Source organism: Accipiter gentilis, chromosome 18 (assembly GCF_929443795.1).
Source record: "Accipiter gentilis chromosome 18, bAccGen1.1, whole genome shotgun sequence".
In the NCBI taxonomy this organism is placed as follows: Eukaryota; Metazoa; Chordata; class Aves; order Accipitriformes; family Accipitridae; genus Astur; species Astur gentilis.
This window is the reverse complement of record NC_064897.1, coordinates 17,974,459-18,000,002: the sequence shown is the minus strand read 5'-3', so window position 1 is coordinate 18,000,002 and position 25,544 is coordinate 17,974,459. Positions and strand designations below refer to the sequence as shown.

Genomic DNA, 25,544 nt, shown 5'->3' with positions numbered 1-25,544 from the left:
ATGTAAAATGAATGGTCTCCAAAATTAATTTTTATTTACACCAACAGAAGAGTGTCTTCAAGGATCAAATGGAGCTGATGTTACAGAATCACGTATTTCCATTGTTCATGTCTAACCTGGGGTACCTCAGAGCTAGAGTAAGTTCACCAGTTATATCAATTTCAGTATTTGCCATGATTCTTTCCTTTGCAGTTTGACTTTATTCTGAATGTTAATGAAAGAAATAAAACAAATACATAGTAAAATTTCAAATAACAACCTTGTACAGTAATTTTTCAGCATTTTGTTTTAAAAAATTATTTGTCAGTTAAATGAATTGATGAAAAGTCTGTGTCATATTATTGTTTACCTCTTACTATCAGACTGGAAAATTTGAGCAGTGGTTGTGGCCCTTTTGTGACCATTTTTTGTTAGCAGAACTCAATAACTAGAGTGGTTGGATGGCTGTGAAGAATAGGTAGGATTTCCACAGGGTAGGTAATGACAGTTTGAGTGTAGCTTGAAGAAAATCCCCGAGTGCCCATATCAGTCATAAACAAATAATTACTTTTCTTTAATTTCTGTTCTTTTCCCCCAGAAGGACCAAAACTATGAGTGCCAGTTATGTGCATACTGAATTTATTAGAATTTGGGAAAGGAAAATAAAGAACTGCTTGAGTGCAAAAACTGTGTTATATTTACTGTATGAATACACCATAATTAAGAAAAAAAAAAAGGCAATACATGCAAACAGAGAGATTGTTAGCATTGTTTTTTGAATCAGTTAAAAAATTCTACAAATTGCCATAGTCCCTAACTTGCTTTTCTTTTTGTCATGCAGTCCTGTTGGGTACTGCATTCATTCAGTGCTTTGAAATTTCACAATGAGCTAAACTTGAGGAATGCAGTAGAGTTGGCAAAGAAGAGCCTGATCGATGATAAGGAAATGCCTGTCAAAGTAGAAGCAGCCATAGCTCTTCAGACATTAATAAGCAACCAAGAGCAAGGTATGCTACAGTGATTCATCAGTTGTATACACTGATGTTTTTGGGGTTTTTTTTTGAAGAGATGAGGAGGTTGGTGCAGATGTATCTAAACATTTCTGCCATGTAAAGACATAGATTTCAGAACATTACGTTTCATCGTGTTTAGACAGCTTTACTTGCTCGTTAGTTACTGTATACATCCCAGAATTCTGAATTCAAGTTTTTATGGCAGGTCTCTGCACAAAAGAAGTTACAATCAACATATTTCTTTTAATAAAGTAGATAACACCTGTCTTTGTTTTTCTTCAGTGAAGTGAAATAGTCTGTATATTTAAGAACGAAATCTGCCTATGTATGAGGGCGTGTATTCCCCCCAAACAGTGGATTTTTGTTGTAGATGGCATTTCTGTATTGAATGTGGTAAATCTACAATTGATTTACTTCATTAGTTTACTAGTTATGGGCTGTAAAAGTGCCTTGGGTAGGTTTTTTGGCTTTTTTTTTTGTTGTTGTTAGTAAATTAAACTTAAAAAAAATTATTTTGTTCAAGAGTATCAGTTACCTAGTAGTTTTGAGACACTGTATATTTGTGTTTATGGATAGTTGATTTCACCTAGTGTCAATTGTTTTTTTAGCCAAGGAATATGTGAAGCCTTATGTAAGGCCAGTTATGCAAGAGCTCTTGCACATTGTTAGAGAGACGGAAAATGATGATCTTACTAATGTAATCCAGAAGATGATCTGTGAGTACAGTCAGGAAGTAGCTACTATTGCCGTTGACATGACGCAACACCTGGTAAGAGACAATACTAAAATAACAGTCCAGTCAGAAGCACATGCCTAGTTTGGTAAACATTTAATGAACTTTGTTTGAAGTGCACATTGTTTAAAGTAATCTTTATAAAGGTCCACATCTAGTATTCACAATAATTTTTTTTCCTGTGTGAAGCATCTTTAAAACCTATAGATTTTTCAAAGTTACTGAATTTTGTCACTGGTTTTAATAAGCCAAGCTCTAACTGTTTAACATTTCAAATGACTTAACATAGCCAGACTTCTCAAAAAAATAGACGTTCTTAATTTTCTATATTCCTCTTTCAAAAGTAAGGAGCACATTTTTCAACGCTGACAGCTCTTACAGATAAATCATTGCTGCTCTTGCATTAGCTGTCTTGGTTTTGCATGAGAAATTAGAAATGTGAGTTTGCTCTTGAATGTCAAGTTGGTTGGTTTTTTTCATAGGCTGAAATATTTGGTAAAGTACTTCAGAGTGAAGAATATGAGGAAGTAGAGGACAAAACGGTTATGGCCATGGGCATCTTGCACACAATTGACACTATCCTGACAGTTGTGGAAGATCACAAGGAGGTGAAATTTTCTTTTATACGTCTTTTCTCCTGCTCTTCCGTCATGCCTTTCATTCATGACAACAAGCACTTCTATATGTTGCATTACTTGAGTTGACATGCATGTGCATTTACTATAGCAGGATGGTGGATTTGTACCAAGTGATTTCTCACAAATTTGAATTTAAAGCCCAGTTTACTTTTGTGATTTCTTAATTTTTTAGCCCTCAACTTTGAGGGGAATTTATATCCTGAGGGTAAAATCCTTAGCCTTTATTCTGATAAACACTTCATTGGATAATTGTATTACAGACTGTTGAAATAGATTTTAGGGAGAAATATTTTGTGTAAGGCTGATTTTTTACAACAATGACTCATATTTTGTTGTTTACCCAGCAATTTCCTGGATAGAATTCCTAGGAATTGGTCTCCCAGTTGTGGTGTGATGTAAGTCTGCATGTCACATAATCAGGGAAGAAAGAGATTCTTTCTGCTTATACCACCTGGGCTGACTGAGGCAGGAAGCAGTTCAGTGACTGACCAGAGAGGCAAAGTCAGTCAGTAACTTTAAGCTCATTTAGCATAAAAGTGCTTTGTCCTAGATTGTTTTGCTTCCTTGATGTACAGTGAGAATGTTTCATTGCAAGTGTGAAATCTTTTTATGAAGCTTCTAATTTTAAAAATACATTCATTAAAATACTAATTATTTTCCTGTAAGACCACTGTGTTCCTTTGGGTTTCAAAACATCTTTCATTCCTTTACAAGAACGCCTTGCATCTTTTGAAAGCTAAAATGAAATCTCGTAGCTAAGCTGAGCATCAGGAACAATAGTCTGAAGTGGATCTTCAGGTTTTAGCCTAGGAAAACCTTTGGGGTTGGGGTATTTTTGGTATAAACTTAGCAGCTTGTTTTTCTGTTGTGTGAAGCACAAACTAAAATATTGTGCAGAGTGCTCTTCATCTCAGGATCTTTAATCATTTTACAAGTGATATAAGTGACATAGAAACGATATATGAGGCTGAAAACTCCTTAGAAATTCTTTTCCTTTTCACCATTAAGTATGGAGAGAGTTTAGGGGATAACTTTTGAGTCAAGTGTTTGAAGGTAAGTGGATGAATCTGTGGTCACATACTTAAACTCTTTGCTAGAACAAGCCCAGAAAGCCTGGCATCTTGCAAGATTATGTCTGTAATGAATGACCTATGGCAAAAACATGAAATGTCTGTATTTGCTGGTTTTAATTAGGTTTATAATGTGGCCATATTGTTCTCCTTGTGATTTAGTGTAATTCATAAATGTAGTCTCACTGTCCCACATGGCAAGGCTGAATCCTGACTTCAGCACAGTTGTATGCTCCCAATTTCTGCATGGGTTCCTCTTGCTGAGCCTACTCTGGGAAGCTCTCCATAGACCTTAGGCAAAAGCATCTCTTCCTTTCTTCCCTTTAACCCATTCTACTTCAAAGATTTTGGACAAAGGCTTTATCTCAAACACTTTGAGTACAGTGTTACTTTATATCCAGACAGGACAACTGATACAGTTTTTTGTAGGATCTATAGAATAACCATAAAGTAAGATTTTTTTTAAAACAAAGAAAAATGCTGTAAGTGACAAGTTTTAAAGCAATACTGTTTATTGAAAATTTCAGTACTTAAATCAGTGAGACCTTATTTCATAATATTGTGATTGTTATTGCAGCATTTAAACAGTGATAAAAGCCTTTTTGCTTTGAAGAACTTCTCAAACTGAATTAGTCAAATACATTGATTAAATTACTGTATTTCTAAGTTTTTAAATAAACTGCTTTATGTTTTTATTTCAGATAACTCAACAGCTGGAGAGCATTTGTTTACAGATCATTGGCCTTGTTTTGCAGAAACATGTTATAGGTATGTTTTAGAGATAATTTTTAGAAAAACATTACAAGTTTTTACATAAAAAATTCATAAATTGATTATTGCAAACAGTACTATCTTCCTGAACAGAACTTCATCTTTTTTTGTGTGTGTGCTTCTTTAAAGAAAAGGAGACATTAATTTTCAGTTATGATTTGTTTCCCCTGATCTCCTTTTTTACATTAGTCAGGCTGGCTCGTGTGGTTTGGAGGTGAGACTCAAAAGCGGAAGATGCGGTTCTGGTTATAGTTCTAGCTAGCTGTGTTAAAGGACAACATCTACAATTACATTAGTATTTTATGGACATGGTCTGCAATTAAATGACTGCTTTATCCGTACCCTGCACTAAAGAGCTACACAGTTTTGTGATAAGGCGTTCAAGAAAAAGCAAATGTTGAGAAAATAAAAATGTTTTTCAGTAAATCGTTTGAAGCAATGCCTCTGATGTGCTGGTAAGATATCTTTCTGGTGTGTATTTATAATGAAAAACTATGCATATTGTTGTAACTATAGCCAACATAAGGCCCATCTAAGAGTCTTTTCCAATTTGAATTATTTTTCTACATGTTGATTTAGTTACTAATTGCAGTCTTCTAGTTGTTATATGACTTGGGGCTTGGTTTCAGATTTCAAGCTAAACTTATTTTTTAAAGGACCCTTCTTCAGATTGTTTCTCCATTCCAGAGTTTTACGAAGAAATTCTCTCCTTGGCCTACAGCTTGACATGCCAGATGATTTCACCTCAAATGTGGCAGCTTTTAGGTGTTCTATATGAGGTTTTCCAGCAGGATTGCTTTGAGTACTTTGCAGGTATGATCACTTCTATTCTATTGATGATTCCACTGTTTAGGGATTCATCTCTAAAACCCACCTTAATAAGGGTCACTTCCATTTAGTGTCTTGGTTTAAAATGATCCTGTATTTGAGTCATGCCCTGACTGTCTGTTTAGTGTGGGAGTGTAACAGGAGCATATTTAAGTAGGAGAAACATGTTCAAATCTGTCAGTGTGATCAGTTATTGTAGGAGGTCCTGAACTGAAAGAAAGCTGAAATATACAAAGTTAATGTGAAACTGCAAATTAATTAATTAAAATGTAGTCCTCTCCTATTTCCTCTTCTGAGAATGCACCCTGTATGGTGCACTTTGTGAAGAATTCTGCTAGAATAGACTTCTGCAGAGTTTGGATTTCCAACCATATCCAAGAATCTGTGCTAATGAATTCCATTATAGGTCTACAACCTCACTGGTTAGTTAGCACTTTCATGGATTAGTTTGTAATTTTTTCTCTTTTGCTCTCCCTGTTCTGCAGATATGATGCCTCTATTGCATAATTATGTGACCATTGACACTGATACTTTACTGTCTAACCCAAAGCATTTAGAAATCATTTATGCTATGTGTAAAAAGGTAAGGCTTCTGATTCTTACTGTTGCTTTTATCACTGGTACTTAACAATCAGATTAGCGGAGTGACCTGAACATACCAGGTGGTGGCCAGTCATTTCAGAACAAAATGAAATTTGGTGTCGTCTCAATTCTGAGTACACATAGCACCTTCACACTTTTTAAGTGGCATGCTTTTTAAAAAGTTACATGCACAAATCTGTGTGGGAGAAAGTTGCTGTTTGTCTTGACTCTCTTCTGTGAACAGCTATTTTGGTAAGTAGAGGAATTAATGAAGCCTGATTTTCCTGTGTTGTTTTCTTGCAATTGGATTCTTTAGTTGTCAGCTAAGGTGCAAACTCATTTGAAGTTCTTCCTACATTTACAATGTTTCTCTTTTATGCTGATTCTCTCATGTATAATAAAGTGTGAGACCACACTGTAGCCTTTCTCTGATTTTGGGCACTATAGAGTGTTACGCATCTAGCTACCTGCTTATTTTTAAGAAACTTATAGAAATTGAATGTGTTTGTGAATTCTGCTTCTTTGTCAGGTTTGATTGACGCTGAATGTAGGGTTGAAATGTACTGAGAAGAAGCAGTCAGTTTCACATGTATATGCATATATAGAGAGTGATTATGTACATACAACTAGCCTAGAGATAGAACTTCACTTTGCCAGACTGTTAATCTGCCAGTGTCTATTAGAATTGAAGTAAAAAACCAGGAAAAGAATGTGGAAAATACCAATGATTCATACAAGTAACATTTCCTTTAAAAAAGGGAAAGCGTTGACATATAAAGAATACTAACATTCATAAAGAACTATAGCAATTTCTTCTAAATTCTTAAATTCATCTTTAGCCTCTTATTGTTGTTTATGTCTTGTAGAGATGATTTTTATGTGTCTTAATTCCTCACAAAATATAGCATGAACAGATATGTATATGCCACGTAGAGGTTTTTTGATGTGTGCAGGTACAGGAGCACTTGCTTTCAGAGTTGTCAGTGATTAATACTAATAAACTAAATTGTCATTCTGGTTGTTAGGTATTAACAGGAGATGCAGGAGAAGATGCAGAGTGCCATGCAGCCAAACTCCTAGAAGTAATTGTTCTTCAGTGCAAAGGACGGGGTATTGACCAGGTGATATATATTGAAGAAGTTTTCTCTTTTATTGGTTTCTAATGATATGTGTATGATTCCTGAGAAAAGCAGTTGGAATTAGAGAATTTGAGGAAAATGTAAAGTGTAGGAATGGGGAGAAATACAGAAAGAAGTAAATGAGCTCCGGAGTGTTTGTAATGTTGGGGGGTTTTTTTTTGGTTGGTTTTTTTTTTTTTTTTTGAGATTAGAGGGCATGACTGGAAAATAAATATAGGCTGAATGAGAAGGATATAGTATCATGTGCAGGATTGTCTTTTTTTGCTTTCTCCTAATAGGATTTCCCTTCTGATGCAAAACACACATTGTTAAAACTGTTGTGGCTGAGAGGTTAACCTATACATATCCAACTACTGAAGTTGTTTCAAACAATGTGAACTTGGTCCTTTTTAATATTTCTAATTACTTAGTGCATTTGGAGATGAAGAATTTTTAATGTGGCTGGATTGCGATTGCTGGGAAAAACATAAACACAATTTTCCTGAGTTTCTTAGAACACGGTCTTAGATAGTAGTCTTTTTCCTATGAACGGCTAAATTCTGTTCTCATGTTTTAAAAACACTCCAGCCTAAATTAGTTTAACGTATCATATTTGATGTTGCCACAGTACAATGCATGGACTTCAGTGATAAATTTTCAGTTAATTTCACTGAAACCAATATAACTTTACTAATGTGAATCTGAAGTCATTGAAGATAAAAATGCTCCCTGAAAGATTTTATTTTTAAAAGAAATCTGGAAGGGATTAAAGTGAATTGTATGCATTTGCATTGATATAAGTATGTGGTGGAAGGCTTAATTGCACTCCACAACTCTGTGAATTATAATGTTTGCACACTGAGCTGAAACTCATAAACTAAAACATTCGTAATGCTTCACAGATTATTATAAAGCATAAACCTGCCCACTGAAATATTTGTAGATGTTTATTTAATTGTGTAGAAATTTGTGCATACTTACTTTTGTCTGAATAAACTCACCCATTTCAAACTTTTAGAGTAAATTTAACATCACTTTACATTTATTAGGAAAAACTTCTTTTTCTTGAAGGTTTAGGTAATTTCATTTTTAATGCCTATTAGTTTTGAAATTGCTGGATATCTTTATGCAAAGATAAGAATGTCTTTGAGTTCTTTTCTAAACCTTTTATATACACTAGAACAAATTCCACCAAATGGCCCCAAATATTCTTGTCTGTGCTGAGAATAACATTGGCAATTTTTAGCTCAGAGAATAGCTGTTTTGGAGAAGATTTATAAAGCATGTAATTAGAGGCTTAAAATGCTTTTATACTAGGAATTGAATAGAATGCTTTCCTAGGTTATACCCAGACTTCAGTTAACTCTGGAGATCAATTCTGGTAAAAGTTTTTTAAACTTTCATATAATCTGGCAACATGTATAATGCCAGTTTGGGTTTTTTTTTTTTCCTCTTCTTTCCTTTATGTTTTCATGCCCAGTGTATTCCACTGTTTGTGGAGGCTGTTCTGGAGCGATTAACTAGAGGAGTTAAAACAAGCGAGCTTCGTACCATGTGTCTTCAGGTTGCCATAGCTGCACTCTACTACAATCCTGACCTACTTCTGCACACTTTAGAGAACATCAGATTTCCACACAATCCTGAGCCCATTACTGCGCAGTTCATAAACCAGTGGATGAATGACACAGACTGTTTTCTTGGGCAAGTATTGTCTTTTTTTCTTCTAAAAGTCCATGGTTTTGATTTTTTTGTTCACTTCTGTTCGTATCCCTAGTCACGTTGATGAAATAGTTCTCATTCCTTGGTTAGTCTAAATAACAGTAATCCACACCAGGTCTAATTACTGTGATGCCAGTAAAGGTGACCTATGTCCATGTAACTTTTCCAGGTCTGTTGAGCTACGTGCTGAATTTTCTGTGTTGTGAGGATACAATGGTACAATGCATATCATATTTCAGAATTCTTTTAAGTTCCTTGATCACAAACTATCTGTTTCTCCAAGAGATGGTCCAGCATGCATTAAGGTGACCAACAGGATTTCAGTGAGCTGTTAACTTTTTTTCTGAAACACTGTATACGTATTTTCTGTTCTGTATTTTATAAAGTAGTTTGAACTGCTCCATTGAATGTTAAAAAACCATTATTGTGTCCAATGAATCCCACACTCTGATTTTAATCCCTGTAAGTTGTTCCTGATCAACTTGCATGTTTATTGTTATGCCGTTGATCTGCTGACTGTTTAGCATACTCCTGAATTTAAACTTCATTCCGACCTCCCTTGAACATGTGTGTACACTGCAGGAGCATGCACTTGGGCAGAAGCTGAACATTTGTAAAGTAAATGAAGGTGGACAAAGGCTGTCATCACATAGCTAAGCACGCACTTGATGCTGGGTGGATATGAAGTCCAGTGCTTGACAGTTAGTGCTTCAGCCACTCAGCTGAGATGTGGTGTCTGACTGTGAGATTCAAATCCACTTGAGGGCAAAGCAGACAGTCAGATGTAGTTAACAGCTACCTCTCACCTTCCTGCTTTGAGTTATGTTTTGTCTTTGGGGGCTCACTTCTGACTACCTGTGTACAGATAGGCTTAGAACATGTCTTCTCTGTGCATAGTCTATGCCAACAGACTAAGTGAAGTGCCAGTGTGTTAGGAGTCATGCCGTGAATGAGCATGGGCCGAGACAGGCGGCACCTGACCCATGGATGCATACCTTATTTTAGGCTGTCATTATTTTCCTACCTGTTTTTTACTGGTAGAGTCTTGTCTTTCCAGTTCTAAATAAGTCTCTATGGGGCTTCTTACAAGATGGTTTCTCCACTCCCCGGTCATCCAAATAGCTTTTACTCCATACCAATTCTTATTTGAGTTAACCTACCCTGAACAGAATTATATGCCATCCTGGTATAGCTGCATTATTGCCTCAGTGTCCATCTTTAATTTAGAACTGTGTGGTGCATTACAGCACTGCATTACCTTTTTCATAACTGTAATAAAATAGTGACTTCCAATCAATCAATGAACAACTGGTATATTTTGCTCTCAGCATGTCTTTTGTAGTATTTTTAAAACCCATACCAAATATACATGGTAAAAATTGTTTTCCTCCCTCCTCTGTCCTAACTACACGGTTTAGTGGGATGAGGATAAAAGTGTGGTAGCTTGTAGAATTGCAGCATAGACTACCTTATTTCAGGTCTGCACATAAATTCTGTCTGTTTTACTAGAATGAAAGCAACTTGGAGATACAAGAGAAATTGACTGCTTTGGTGTTTACAGTGCAGATGCCCCATTCGTGTCTGTATTTGAAGGTATTACTATAGCAGTCTCTCCTTGAAGAAAAAAAAAAATTAAAAATACTAAATTAAACAGTTAAAAAGTGGGGGAAAAAATCTCTTATTCATTATAACAAAACCAGACTGTTCATGGGATCACAAGGATTATGACTTCTACCTGCTGTGTATACAAAATGTGTACAGTACATCCTCTATCTTAAGATAAATGCACATCTTATCAATTAGAGGGGTTACCTGAGTTGACAAAGAAGGCATAAAGGACCCAATGTCCCTCATTTCTTGTGGAGCGCCAGTGACTGAAAAATGGCATCTTAAAGTCTACCTCTCCAATGCCTTGTGGTAATATTATTGTTAATTACTAAATTATTTTTATATCTACTGACTTTAGAAAAGAGCAAGGCATTTTAGGATTTCTGTGTACCAGTTTGGTTTTTTTTTTATGGCTGGAGCAAAGTTCTTGAGATTCAGCTCTTTGTGCTGTCATTTTTTTTCTACTGTGTATCAAATGCTGAACTCATACAGAGACAATAGGAAAGAAGATACTCCCTGCAGGTGGTAAACTTGTAATTCCTTTTTTAAGAGAAATAAAAAATGAAAGAGATTTATAGCCTTAAAAAATTCATCCTGGAGCATTCAATGAGAGACTAGTCAGATCCAGACGGGAAAAACGCTGTAGATCTGACTAGACTCCAACCTCAAGTACTCTTGTGAGCTACAGCTTAACTTTCAGTTCTTTTGTGTTGCTTTTCAAAAAGCATGAGCTACTGCAAATACTGTTCAACTAAATTCTTCTTCAGAGCTAAGACAGAAGTTGACAAAGTCTATGAAAATGAAACACGGGGATCATGATGCTAGATTCTGCTCAGACTCTGCACTTGAATGGCAGCAGAAGATTAAAATATATCTCTTTGACCTGCTGCTACCAACAGTGAAATAAATACCTGTAATATTGCTTAAATCTAAAAATGACTCTTCCTTCAGTGCTGCCTCCTCAGTATGTGGCTTCCAGGTGTAGGGCTTTTGCTATAGTACTGCTTGTCAGGCGCTGTGATGTGATGTGATGTGATGTAAGGGACTTCCTCCCTTTCCCTCAGGACAGCACTGCTTCTAGAAGACCATTTGTTTTAGTAAAGGTACTAAGGGTCATCATCGGAACAGCAGCCAGATATTCAGAGGCCTAACTGAGCAACAAAAGACAGAAATGCAAACAAAATCTGTTTGTCTTGAAACCCTTCCTTGGGTCCGCCCCTGCAGACTTCATGTCTTCGTCGGTGAAGACAGCAGTGGGCACCCTGATTTCTGTAGTCCTTTTTCTCACCAGCCATCATTCACTGCTGCTTTGGTTTACACTTTGATTGCTTTCCAGCAAGAGGCAGTTTTAGGCTTAAATTCAAATCAGTTGGAACACTCATAGATCCTAGACAAACTGGAGAAGATCAAAATAGATCCACCTCCAGGTGTGAAGGACCAGGTGAATCTTATGCCATTTCTTTGTCAGCTGTGCAAGGAAACCTGTGACTTACTGGTAACAGTAGCTCTTCAAGATGCTTTGTACACATAAATCTCTGTCATTCTGCTCCTGTGAAGTCTTAGTACTCGTAGATCCTGCTCTGCCAGCAGTAGGGTTATGCATGTCTGCATGGTCTCAGGCTGGAGCCAACGGTTTTTGCCAAAAGAATGCAGTATTTCTTGAGCAGCACTTGTGAACGCATGAGATGGAATCCATGGGAATAATACCTCTTGGAGGGGAAAAGCAGTTACGGTAAGATAAGTAACTGTTCTTCCATGTTATTAAAAATATGGAAACTATTTAAAACTGATTAGAAATTTGAAATATTAAAACCAATCCAGGCAAGGAGAGCTCAGAACTCATTGTAAGACTGTGCATAATCTGGCTTGTCATTGTGGATATTACATATTTGTGGATGTGTGCCCATAATGCCCATGTTCCACAATATATTATATTTATTTATTTCTAAATGTTTTCTACAATAACTTCAAACCAAAAAGCCATTTGTAGAAACATCTATTCCTTATTGTTTTCCACCTTTTCCCTGGCAGCTGAAATTTGGGTGAGACTTCTGCATGACTTAGGCTTACTCTCATCTAAAAATTCTTCTGTGGAAATTAGGGTGAAAGGAAAATCTAACTTGCTTCAAAAAACCCTCAATAAGTGGTTTTATTTTTTTAGAAGCTGAATAGGGGGATTTATTTGATAGGAGTTTAAATAGTCAGAAATCCTAGTTTTCTCAGAGGTGTACATAAAATCCCAGTCTTCTATAGGAAAACAGGGTTAGTTCCAACTTTGCAACTAGAAGGAAATGGCTAATTATTTGCAGTTTGTCCAGGAACTGGATTGATGTAATAGAAAGCAACTTGATCCTCACATAAAGGAGCACAGCAGACCAGTAAAGGAAAGGCTTAGTGGTTTCCTTTTGAAATGCTTTCAGCTTGGTTTAAAATACAAAAGATTCTTAGATCTTTTTGTCCTATATTGGAAAGAAGTGTATTAGCAAGAAAAGGTCCTGCAGATTATAAAGACCACACGCAGCTTGTTAAAAATAGACTTACCTAGGAGTTGTGCATTGCACTGCCATGTGTTGTGTGTTTAGCACTTCAGGCTTCATATACCAGTGAGGGAGCAAGCAGAGTTCATGATTGTTAGGGAGGACTATTGTGTGTTGCTGAGCAAATAAGTATGGATCTCGAAGCACAAATCACTGAGGAGAATCATATCCAGGTTCCCTCGTGCAGACAGAAGGGTGCTGAAATAATGAGCCTTTTGCTAGCAAAGGAATAGTCCTGAAACCAACCTTTGCCATTACAAAAATATGTAGATGACATAAAACTCTGTTTTGCTTGTCCAGTCCTGTGGGCACTTGAAACAGCTGTGGCATAGTAGAATTGCTGAACTTCAGGCAAGGCAGATGCTTATCCTGCTGTTTGTCTCTGCTGGCAGGTGGAAGGAACAAGTCTCTTTCTGGCTCAGGTTCACTAAAGATGGCTTAATGCCTGGATTTCTGCTGTCCTGCTGGGCCTTCTAATAACACACATATTCTGAAGACATGTGTTCATTCTCACAACTTCTCTGGTTAGAAGCTTGAAAATGGAGCATGACAAATATGCTGTATTTTTTGGCCATTTGGGCTGCTTCCTAATGATGACTCCCTTTTAAACAGCAATGCTTGATTCTTGCACTTTTGTTTGCTGTCCAGAAAACATAATTTAGTATGAAGCTAAGCCACTAATTACTAAGATTTTTTTACATTTTACTGTTTTTCATTTTGCAGTTGGCATTGTGTAACGGTAGCTTTTTCAAATGTATTATAAAAGGTAGTGCCAAGCGTCATTAACTACTCTGGCGCATGTACACTGAAATTGCTTCATTATACATTTGGGTCTTGAAGAAACCTCATGTCTTCCCAGTGTCAAGATGCAGGATAGAAATCTTTTGCATAGATTACAGAGCTTTGGTCAAACTTGGGTGACGGTGCTGGCAGAGAGAGGAGGTAGAGAAAGTTGTTCCCTTTTGCACTTGCAGTAACGACAACTCTCCCAAAAAAGCTATGCTTCATTCATCGGTAGCATCATCTTTAGCTTGGATTTTGGTCTTCACAATGTTGGCATGAGAGCAGATGGCGATGAGCTTGTTTTCAACATGGATAAACTAACAGGCGTAAGGGGTCTGATTTTTTTTTGGTGAAAGTAGACCCCGTTCCCCTGACTCAGTTTCCTTGGTTGATTTGTGTGGCCTCTTTTGTGCCCCATTCCTTCTGAAGAGAAAGTATTGCAGTTACCAGTGATGGAAGGACGCTCTTCACCTGCTTGCATTTTGGAACATTTTTCAACATGTAATGGAGCAGCCAAACCCAACATGACAAAGTATGTCATTTGATAAGCTAGTTGACTTTGTTTTTCTTGGAAGGTCTTCTGTGATCATAATGTTACCCATGGTCATATATAATTTATTGTTGTTGTCAACTACTCTGAGAATGGAATCTCCTCACTAAGCCCTAACAGGACTAACAACGTGGGAGGTGTAAGGAAATCCCTCCAGATCCCCAGCCTTGTTTAAGCACATGTAAAGTTCAGAAAACTGTAATACATGATCACTTGTATTACTTAAAGAATATTATAGTTCAGTAGCATGTTATATGGGATCTTTGGTAATGAAATTGTAAGCACTTTTAAAATTGTGTTTCTACAGCAATTTTTGAAGTGGTGGATTGAGCTGGCTCTTCCCCTGTAAGCTTTATTGCAGTCTGTGCACATCTTATTGGTTTCTTCTCTCTCAACTTGTATCCTCTTCATTCCAAAGTAAAACTGATTGAGTATTGGAAGTACCTACTGGAGGATGGCCATTTTCTGCCAGCTCTGGAAGTTTGCTTAGTTTCTGTAGGTCTTGCTGAAACTTCTTGCTGGAAGCTGTCAGCATCAAATTGAATAGTTCAAACAAAACAAGCTCCTCTCAAGCCCTTAATAGCAAAATACCATAATGATAGAGAAGAGTTGAATTCTACCAGTGTTTCCAGTAAAGGAGAACCAAAGAGTATCTGCAGAGGCAGTTAGAGATTTTTTTCCCTGTTTTATTTGCAAATAACTTCTATTTCTGGAAGAGAAAATCAATTCTTTCTTTTAAGAGTGTAGGCTCTTACCTAGTTTCCTGGCTATGGTCATATAAAAAGCTTTCTGCTACTAATTTCATTATTTTCTTTCCCTTCAATTATCTATAGTTTGTTTTACTGAAGGTCTATTTATTTGGAGGTTCCCTGTTTGAGTGTACTGCCAGTTATTCTTGATATGGTGGAATTATTTCCCTGCTTTCACTGGAGTTAGCAATGTGTCTCAAGTTAGTGTTGGAAATTGAGTGTATAATACAGCCATTCTGATGGACTCTTAATAAACATGTTTAAATACAGCTAGCCCTGTGGCATTGTATAAATGCACCCTGCAATTCAGTGCATTCCTGCTTATGATTACTCTTCACTGATAGTCTTTTTGCTTATTTTAGTCCCTGCTACAGTACTGCTATCGAAGCCAAGGCAAATTCATTTTCCATCATATTTAATGATGATAATCTGTATCAAATGCTTTATTAAAGACAAGATATTCTACATAGTTATTAAACAGTATTTATTTAGCATTACAAACTTTGTATCTGGTAATCAGAAACAGTTGTTCCAGGAATCTGACCAGTGCTTGAAAGGTATTTAATTATTATTGGAGAAGGACTTTCCAATGGGGAACTTGCATTCAGAACAAAGGAAATAATGTGTTTAGGAGCTTTGAAAATAGACTTTGAACATAGTCTCTGTGACATTGTCTTCTGTCATGTCAAGCACCAGGACTTTAATGCTGTCTACATATCCTTACAGTGAAAATCTGGTTTTTGTCTAATAAGTGTGTGTTGTTTCAGACTCCATGACAGAAAGATGTGTATAATAGGACTGAGCATCCTAATGGAATTGCAGAACCGACCGCCTGCAGTGGATGCTGTGGCTGCCCAGATTGTCCCTTCAATCCTCCTCCTCTTCCTGGGCTTAAAACAAGTTTGCGCTTCAAGAGAACTCACAGAACATGAGGATCATGCTAAAGATGAAAAACACGTTGCAGAAGATAATGGTAAAATCTCCCCTTTTCACATTGTGGATTTTGTCTGGATTTAATTTAAAGGGGGTAAGAAATTGCAGTTCATTTTTAAGACTCATTAGTCGGCTGAAAATAGCTCGGCTTACTGGGTGCTTGAAAGATCATCTTAGGAATTGATTTTTCCTCCCAAAATGTAGTCAAAATGTTTCAATGTATAAGAGCTAACACTTTGTGAAAGGGTAGTATTGGTTTAAGAGTAACAATAAAACTTGCCAGTCCGCTATTCTGGATTGCGAATGTGCTCTGTCTTCTCACACAGGCAGCAGGAGTTTGCTAGGACTGCACTGGTTATGTTCTTGATTCCTGGAAAGAAGCTGTTCCTAGTACCCAACTATTTGAAAGACCTGTTTGGTTGAACTTTTAAGGAAGTCCTAGCAAGTCTTCTTTGTCCAAATGGAATGGGATTTGCAAAGTCGTGTTTGAGACAGCTGAGGTTGCTGGAGTAGAGAGACCTCTTACAGCCATGTCTGCCAGAAGAGAAAAAACATCAAAGAATACCTTGTGGAGGGAATAGAGGGGAGTGAATTTTACACAGCATTGCAGGCAGATATGTGTGGCTGTATTTGACTTGGAACAGGAGATAGATGGTTTGAGGTCTGAAAATTAGATTGGATATAAGCAGATTATGTAATCCACTCAAATTTCACACATGATTGTTCCATAATGGAATTACAGAATTCTTCTCAATGCATAGGAATACAGTATAGAAGCAGCACAGTAATTTTCAAATCTCTGTCCTGTGATTCAACCCTGCTTGTTGCAGATATAGTCATCTTTATTCTTTCTAAACCATTAACACAGGAAAAGCAGAAGGTTTGGAATTGGAGGGGGATTGGTTTTTTATCTTGATTGTAAGTCAGAAATATTTTTCCTTAAGTAAGAAATAGCAGTGTTTAGAATTGCATGTTGGAGTTGCATTTAATTCAAGATCTAACAGTTGTTTCATAAGCAGAATGAAAGGTAAAGCTAAATGAAAGATGCTATTTTAAGTTTGTTCAGATAAAGCAGCACTCTGAAGAATAGCAGGCAGACATTTGGTCTACATCTGGTTTTCTCTTTGTTTTGTGTCAATATGTGAAGTCTATGCAAGTCTATTTGTTCGTAATTTAAAAAGCACACTGATGGAACACTTTGTCAAAGACACATTTCTTCAAAATTTTTGGATCCTATAATTGCACAATGACTGCATAAATGAAAGAAGAAAAAAGGTGGTAGTTTCACATTCCCCAGGTGTGCTTAGAAACAAAAGTTTAACTGATCTTTAATGTAGGAAACATTTTAACAGCTTAATTTTTCCAATTCTTCTAAGATTTTTGGGGAAGAGTGGTAACAGAGGGTCCCCTTTCCAGCCAAAACCTAGACACATTAATTGTTCTTCATTCATAAGTCATTGTTTTCTTATACTTTTTAAACTTTGTTTTACAAAACACATCAATGCTTTTGCAGAAGAGATACCGAGTGATGAGGAGGAGACAAATGAAGTGAGCCAGGCGATGCAAGAGAACCATGGTGGAGGAGGAGGAGGAGGAGGAGGTGGTGGTGGAGGTGGAGAGGAGGAGGATGAAGATGATGATGATGATGACTGGGATGAAGATGCATTGGAAGAGACTGCTCTTGAAGGGTTCAGCACACCTCTTGACCTTGAAAATGGTGTTGATGAATACCAGTTTTTTACACAAGCACTTTTAGGTATATGTTGGCTATTTGGCAGAATGATATGACATGATGAAATAGTTTAGAGAAGTTTATGATCATCACCAGGTGAAAACCTTGTCTTTGTTAGAAGTAATAATTTAGATTACTGAAACTAGAAAATGTGATCTTGCTTTCTAATGTTAGTCCTAAGAATTTTTGGCTTATAAGTACTGCAAAAAACAATTGGTAGCAAATACAGCCTGAGATTAATTTTCTTGGTGTTCTCTTTCAGAACTATTCAAGCACAGCCTAAATAAGTGGTACTTGGTCACTAGAGGGACTTTTATATATAGAAGTATTTGTCACTTTTTAGATTTTAAAATCATAATGGGGTAATTATTTTCTCCCTTTCCTGTTTGACTAATCCTTTTGCTTTTAGTTTTGATACGAGTTTTAAATTAGAAGATTCATTTCATCATTGTCCATGAATAATGCCACACGGTTAACTTTCTGTTTCAGAAAACAGAGGATGTAATTAAGTTCCCCAAAATGGATTGCCTCTCTTACAGTGGCGATTCTGTACTAAGAAAACTGACAGGAATGCTGACCCTGTTTTGCAGTGCAAATTATGTTTTAAAACCAACCAGGGATTTCGTGTGTTTCATTTTGTTCTTCTGAAATTAACTTGAAGTGTAACCTGATAGTCACTTTTCATCCATTCCTGTTCTGACAGCGGTGCAGAGCCGAGATGCAGCCTGGTACCATTCACTGACAGCACCATTGAGTGAGGATCAGAAGAAACAGCTGCAGGAAATTTATACATTAGCAGAACACCGGCGAAATGCTGCAGGTGGGTCACTTCTCTGGGGCCATTTTATGTGTTGCAGGGATGTTGGAACTGCATCTAATATGTAACAGCAGAGAGACTAAATCTCCATGCTAATTAAGATTTCCTAAGAAGCATGAGTAGGATATTGCGCTTATATTATCCCTTGCCTGGAAGTGTGTGTTATTCAGAGAGATTACTGTTGCTTCTAATTAATTGCCTTCTCATTGACATGTGCTGCTGTTTGAACAGGGTACGAACTAGTTTTGCACAATCTGACATTTGAAATGAAGAGCAAATTAAGGCAATATCTAGCTGTCAGCCAGGCATTTGATGAAGGTTACTACAGATTATTATGTGTTTAACAGTTTTGTAAAAACTTTTTAACTGCTAACATTGTCTTCACAGTCAGTGTAAAGTTTTAGATGTTTAGGATGCTTGCATTGTGGAAAATAAATTCAGATTTAATGAAAAAGCACACAGAATAGTGTAACACAGACCGATTCTGTAAAAGATTAATTTCTCAGCTCTGTTGTAGAGGTGTGTGCGTTTATGCATTTAGAGAAAATCTGAGTGTAATTTATTACTGTCACTGCACGTAGGGAATGAAATTTTGACTCAACCGAGAGTTTTTCCCACAACTTTGCATTCTTAGCTGAGCTGTATTGTCTCTGGCAAAGGTGTTCTCTATAGACTATTTTTCATATCCTTTCCCTTCTTTGAATTCTAGAGACTAAGTCAATAGAACAACAAAGTGGCTACACATTTGACAACAAAGGACTGATCACAGCATTTAACTTTGTTGGAAGTACTCCTGGTGGCAACTGAAGGATCAGCTACAAAGGTCAATGGGAAGGGTCTCATCATTACATTTTCTTGAAATCATCGTGACTTCTGAGTGATAGGGGAGGGTGATTTAATGCTGCTGAAGGTTTTCTGGAAAATAGCAGTGTGCTTCCCCCACCAGAATGCTCTTTCTAACCAGCTACTGTAATGTACAAATTCTTGTGGTGTTTTTATAATTTGATGGACTGAAAGGAAACATTTGTCCTCAAGGAACCTGAATGACTGGGAGGGGCCAGGCTGCATCTAATTGAGTTGCACTTCTCAGGTTTTTGCTGTGCAGGATTGATAGATTCATATGGATAACAGTGCCTTCTGTTGTACATGGATTGCCTGAACAAATGGATTTTGGAGTGCATTATAATTTTTTAAGTGTAAGGACATTTCTTGATACACTGTAAGCCTTGGTTCCATGTTTTCCAGTCACCTGCTTTTTACTACTCGGTTTAATTGTTTGTTGGTTGCATACACATTGCTGGACTCAGAATATTATCTCATCTTCCCTATTTGGTGCAGACCAAATGTGTAGAGGGAGGTGTCTGTTGGAGTTGTAAAGCATACACTGGTTACGTCAAAGGGTCTTAACAAAATTGCAGATTTTCCCTTGATGCAGTAGTCTTAAATTATTTCTCCTAGCCATGAAATCAACTCACTTGAGATATGATGGCATGCATGGCAGGTGGCTACCCTAAATCCATATTGATATTACCTCTTGCCTGGACAAGTGGTGTGGCCCTCGCATGTAGATGTTCTACATGACAACTTTTTATTTCCACTATTTTTGATGAATATTGGATTTTACTTGGGATTCTATAAATGTCTTTTCTGGGTTTATTCATTCATTACCATTCCAGTGGTAGTACTGAATAATGTGGTACAAAATATTCACAATATTTTATTTATCTTAATAGAAAAAAACAGCTCCAGACTTATTTCTTCTTACTCCTACACTTCTGTGATTGAGTTTCTGGTCTGCATTCCATTTGGCTGTTCTTGTCCCATGCTGAAATTTCATTATCTGCCAGATTTTTTTCTAAATTTTGAAGACTGGTTTCTCATAAACTGAAACACATATAACAAAGTGTCTGTAAATATGTTTATTTAGTGATAAACTGATAGCAGTACTAATTTGAATAGGTGCCCCTCCTTTAGATCTATTTGGATCGCAGTGGTGTGGCCAGAATAAGTAGGGGTGCTTTACAATGTGAAGTTTGGATTGGAGATAAAATGTTTAGACCAGATTTTGTCTCTATGTGTTACTTTCTTTATGACTTAAAAAATATTTACGAAGCAGTTTTAAGCACATACTCATAATGTATTTCTTTAGAGCAGTGCCCCAACTGAAAAGTCGAAGTCTTTCCCATCCCCCATCAAATTTTCAATGACTGTAGCGAATTATGGATTGCTGGCCGTACACTGTGCTGAAGCTTTCATTTTTTGTGTCATAGTAATTATAATTCAGTCTGATACATCTGAAGCGCTCTACGCCTTGGCTTCTGGAAAAGGGCAAAGTGTCTTTGCCTGTTCCTTGCCCCATCCCCTGGAATTTTCTCAGCCTGGCAGCTGTGGGGCAGAAAGTTCCCTGCTGCTTTTCTTTTTCCTGCACTCTTGTGTCAGACTCTGGTGCTGTTCTCTGATGCTGCTTCTTCTCCCCCCCCTCCCAATGCCCCCCTGCCCCCAGAAGCTGCAGAGTAAAGTTGGGCTGGTTCATGTAGGTTTTACACTGCTGCTACTCACTTAATAGCAACAGTGAAAATTTCTCACTTTTAGGTCTGTTGTACATATGGAAAACTGAGAATTCCAGGGTCTGTATTTCCAAAAGGGAACAATACATTGAGCTGCATTGGACAGGCTCTTTAAGCTCAAGCAGCAGAGGGCCCAGGCATCCTTTATTTTGAACATCAGGCCATGAAAATTTTAGGTCACTTTTGCTAATTTAGGCCTTGGGGTGTATTGACTGAGACAGTAGGAAGGCATTACATCCAGTGTGTTAGTGAGTTTCTCAGAAACCATGGAAGTTTTGAAATCCTTCACAAATTTAAGAAATGGTTTTTGGAAGTTAAGGACATGGATGGCTTCTCTCTTACCTGACAAGTGAAGTATTAGGCACATAAACTGTTTAAGCCCTTTATTATTTTATTTAAAAAAATGAGATTGTTGAGTTGGGTTTCTTTAAAAGCCCATTTGCCTTCTCTGCACTGGCATGTGGAGTAGAAGAAGGACTATTTTTTTTTTCTGCTAATGAGGCTGCTAGCACAGTCACAAGCTAATATTTAGGAGTTAATGTGTTCAAGGAAAAATCTGCTTTTGCATAGCATCATCTTTGTGTCACTCAGCTGAACTATGGCTGCTCCCTAGTTCTGCTTGTTGTATTCTTTTCAAATCAACTGCCAAGAAAATTTCATCCAGATGTTTCTTACAAGGGGTTTAATCAGCAGTGTAGAGTCGGGAATCTTTGTTGTCTATTTTGCAGTGGGGGTCAGAGATGTCTGAGGGGATGGCATGTAAAAAGGTTAAATGCCCTTCCCTTCCCAGGAGATTCATGAGCAAATGTTTCTATTGGCAAAAGCAAATGTTAATTATTTTATTCCTTTTTTTGAAAAGGGTTTGCATCCAAAAAGATTTATTGGGCTCTAGCCTCCACTTTAACATATGGTTCTCTTTTAACATGATAAATATCGGTTTGTACATGATCATAAATAGGTAATGGATTTTAGGGATTTCTTTCTGAGCTGTGTCCAGCTTTGTACTACATTAAAGGGAGAGTAACACAAATGTGCATTACTGTCTCACTTCGAAGCCAAGGTAATGATAGAATATCAGGTACTAGCATCAGCCAACGAAGCATGATGTATTTGCCATTGGAAGTAGAGAGAATCATGAATGTATTGTAAAGTAAAACAAAGGCTGATAACCAGTGACCTATGTTGCCCCATGCCCATGTTCCTAAAGTGTGAAGGTGACTTGTGTGGGCACTATAGGGGCTTTACACAGGAAATAAGCATTATGTAGGTTATAATCATAGCAAATGTTAACTTACATGATAAGCTGCTTTTTCAGATAAAATTAACTGATCCTGGGTATTGAATTGAGTATGCTGTTTTGTCACTCTTTAAAGGAAAATAAGACTCGCCATATGTTTTGACTGCTCCTTTTTGGTCTCTCTTTCAAAGTTGAAGTACTTGGTTTGCTTTCATTACAAAGCAAAATCTTGAATCAAAATGGCTAGCTCCAGGAAGAGTGCAGAATATCAAGCTAAGGAAAAAGCTAAAAAACCCCCAACGATCTCCCCAAACCCACATATGCACAGTCTGATTGAAATAAATGTGCTTTGGGAGTGTAAGTCAAAATATGTAAAGAATGTTACACAAAATGGTATTGTGAGGTTCTTTGCTTTAGGAGGAAAGGCTGCCTGTGGGGTGTCAGGGTGGCATGAAATGAACTGCTTTAGGACATGCCCTTTGCCTGTGAAGTCCAGGCAGTTTGTGACTCTGGATTCCATTGTACATTGTAGAGGAGAGAAGGTAGGACAGTAAAGGAATTTTTTTTTATTTTTATTTTTTTTTACTATGAAGCAAGAATATGTCTTGAGACTTTTGTGAGCCAAAGGAATTGTAGACAACATGAATGATTAACTGTCTTTTGTTTCCAGAATAATTTTCAGCATTTTTTCTTCCCTCCTTTCCTTCCATTTGCCAACCACTATGTTATCAGATATTTCAGGCGATATTCAAAATACCTGAAAAGGTAAAGCTTGAAGAATTTTTAAAAAAATGCTGTTGTTCTTGAAGCAATGCAACCTATCCATTGCATTTCTACCTATATAACAACATCTCTCATTTGACACATGCAGAACTACAAAAACCCCTTACTTCTTGTGCCTGCAGTTTGATGAGCCTTTCTGTGATTTACTTCTTAATATGGGTACTTTGAAATCCCCACGCCTTGAACTGAAATTTGCTCAAAAGATAGGCAAAAATGCACTATGTAAAGGAATATCCAGTCCTAGTTCTGAGATATGCCCTAGTCAATCTTTTGATAATGTTTGACAGTCTGGTGGTCACTTCCTCAAGGATCTCTCTCTCCGATTGAGGACATTCTTCAAGTCCAAGAGAATCTGTATCTTTGCAGGTGGACAGAGAATCATATTTCCTTCATCGCAGCAAAGCATACAGCAGGCATGGCTATCAACTTCTTGATCTTATGAGTGAAAATAGCAGTCTTTTCTCTCAGATGTCAAATCTTATCCCATACGGATGGGATACAGTAGAGATGGATGTTCCCACTGTGTTAAAGAAAGCCAGACACTATGCCAGATACCAGAAAGACTTAGCATAAAGCCATATCGTAAAGAGGATATATGAACAGGTCAAGTTGCTTGCTTTTGACACCTCTTCCACTGCTACTACTTCTGTAAAACCAACCAAACCAAACCAGAGTAAAATGAAAGAGAACTAAAGCAGTGCTTTTGTGCACTAGACGGGTAGAAACTTCCCTGGCCTGTGGATCTAATCCCAATACTCACTGCAAATGCACTCAGATACTTTTCAAATAGAATATGCAACATCTGTATGGATATCAGTACCCTGAATCTGACAGCCATTAATGAGAGGTGAAGACTTAGTGTGATTTTTTTTTTTCTCTAGCAGAAAACAGATGCATCCCTTTAAAAAGTCTGGGAGCCCCTTGTCCTGGCTGATGTGCAGTCACCAATGGGAGACACTCGGTGGGATTACAGCCTTTCTTAAAGATTGTCAGCATACCTCCTACTAAAGGGCTACCTAAAGTGCTCCATGTCTAGAGAGCTAACTGATGAACCACTCCCTGACTAAAGAGTTTTGGGGAAGAGCAGTTCAGAGAGAATCTGCAGGCATATGTAATTGTGATGAATTGGGAAAGCATCCATTTAAATGACGAGGTAATGCATATAGTAGGATCTCAGATCTGCAGTGTTCCCGATGTTTCCTGGGTCTTCTAGAGGTGCATCCAAGAACTTTGTCCCATGCATTTCTCCAGGAAGAGAATGTGCTTCAGTAGCCCCAAATTTGGTGCGATGCTTTGAGCTTGGGATCAGAGAGCAATTTTGATCACAAGCTGGTAGTTGTCCATATCAGAACAATGTGGTGAAAGCCATATATTAATGCATGGATTCTCTCTTTATAGGCTGTATAGAGGCTGACAATTTTAAGTGCTTGGCTATGTGCATGGTGGGGTAGGATATGAACTTTCATATTCGTTGATTTCTCCAGTGCGAATACAACAGTGTCAGCTGCAGGATTCACCCGAGGTGAATGGAGAGTGGTGGCCAGGGGCTGCCTGCTGGACCATCCAGGTTTATGTTAGATGAAGTGAAATGCAAAAACTAAAAAATTACTTGACAGTTGAAGCTGTTGAGCAACAAAAATGAATGCTTTCTTGAAATGAGATTTTAATATTATGTTCAGATATGTTTTAATTTTTAGGTTTCCTGCCCTTAGGCAAAATACCAAATTACTACATGGCATGGAGGCCTATTGATTTTTCACAGGACTGTCTACCATTGAAGGTGTTTATCCAAGAATTGTTCCTCATTTTTAGATATTTTTAACGTGTTTGTTAGTAAAATTGCACATATCCCTCTTTCACTAATTTCTGTGGACAGAGATCTTGGAAATTAACTTAACGAAAGGAAGAACAATCGTGCTTTGAAAAGAGAAGGCTATGCATCAGCAGGTTATTTTTAGAAAACAGAAGAACTATGGCCTCTGAAGAAAATATGAAAAAATAAATATTTATACAAAAGTGCATGAGGTAAAGAAATGAATATAAGAGACTCCATTCTTTAATCACATCTGTAATGTTTTTTTTCATTGCCAAAAAATGTGTGAAAATTGCTTTTGATTGCATGTGCTGTTGGTAGTATGCTTAATGTAAATCACCTGGAATGTTTTGGGGCTCAGAAAGAGACCAAAAAAGCCATGCAGATTTCTTTTGATACTAAAAGCAAAGATATGAGCCCATGCCTGCAGTGACTAGAGGGAGACCACTATGTGCTTCGTTAGGAGATTGAATTGCAGGATCATCACCTTTGTAAGAAGCCTAAAATACGAAACTGTGGATTGTCTTTGAGGGCAGAATTGACAAATGCAAAACATGCATCGATGACCAGACGAACTTCTTCCTAGCTTAAAGAATTCTGTACAGTGTTCTCTTAAGCTGTGCTGAATTTGCTTTAAAAATAGTAATAAATCTTACTGCTTAGGTTGAATGTTACAGCTGTTGTGCATTTATATGGGAGGAATAATATTTCTTAAAAAAATGTAACATGCCACCTACCAAGGAGCCCAATCTCATTTTATAGCCTTTCTTCATACAGCCATAAAACTTATTTGCAAGAACACCCCAGAATTAATTTTAAACAAATGTGTGTGTTATCCGGAGTTAATATGTGCCTTTCTGTAGCAGTGCATGTTTGTTAATCTCAGACTTGTGAAGGCAACTATTCACATGCACGCTTTGCCTGCAAAAGAACATAACTGACGTTTGATGTAGATAAGATTATTACAGATCATCCAAATACAAT

The 25,544-nt window shown here is 37.2% G+C and overlaps 1 protein-coding gene across 4 annotated transcripts in view; it reads left to right on the top strand.

Annotated features, from left to right (window-relative positions):
• IPO8 (importin 8) overlaps positions 1 to 20,223 on the top strand; it is a 46,407-nt gene extending 26,184 nt beyond the window's left edge. For 3 of the 4 annotated variants that reach the window (XM_049821763.1, XM_049821764.1, XM_049821766.1), the window contains 13 exons: positions 48 to 137; positions 821 to 986; positions 1,601 to 1,761; positions 2,208 to 2,333; positions 4,135 to 4,201; positions 4,892 to 5,017; positions 5,518 to 5,615; positions 6,640 to 6,735; positions 8,213 to 8,433; positions 15,446 to 15,651; positions 17,125 to 17,367; positions 18,047 to 18,163; positions 18,870 to 20,223. In XM_049821763.1, coding sequence (XP_049677720.1) covers positions 48 to 137; positions 821 to 986; positions 1,601 to 1,761; positions 2,208 to 2,333; positions 4,135 to 4,201; positions 4,892 to 5,017; positions 5,518 to 5,615; positions 6,640 to 6,735; positions 8,213 to 8,433; positions 15,446 to 15,651; positions 17,125 to 17,367; positions 18,047 to 18,163; positions 18,870 to 18,967 — 1,815 coding nt within the window. In that variant the 3' untranslated portion in view covers positions 18,968 to 20,223. Of the gene's footprint in view, positions 1 to 47; positions 138 to 820; positions 987 to 1,600; positions 1,762 to 2,207; positions 2,334 to 4,134; positions 4,202 to 4,891; positions 5,018 to 5,517; positions 5,616 to 6,639; positions 6,736 to 8,212; positions 8,434 to 15,445; positions 15,706 to 17,124; positions 17,368 to 18,046; positions 18,164 to 18,869 lie in introns of those variants that run through there. The other variant, XM_049821765.1, reaches the window with a different exon arrangement.
• The last annotated feature ends 5,321 nt before the right edge of the window (positions 20,224 to 25,544 follow it).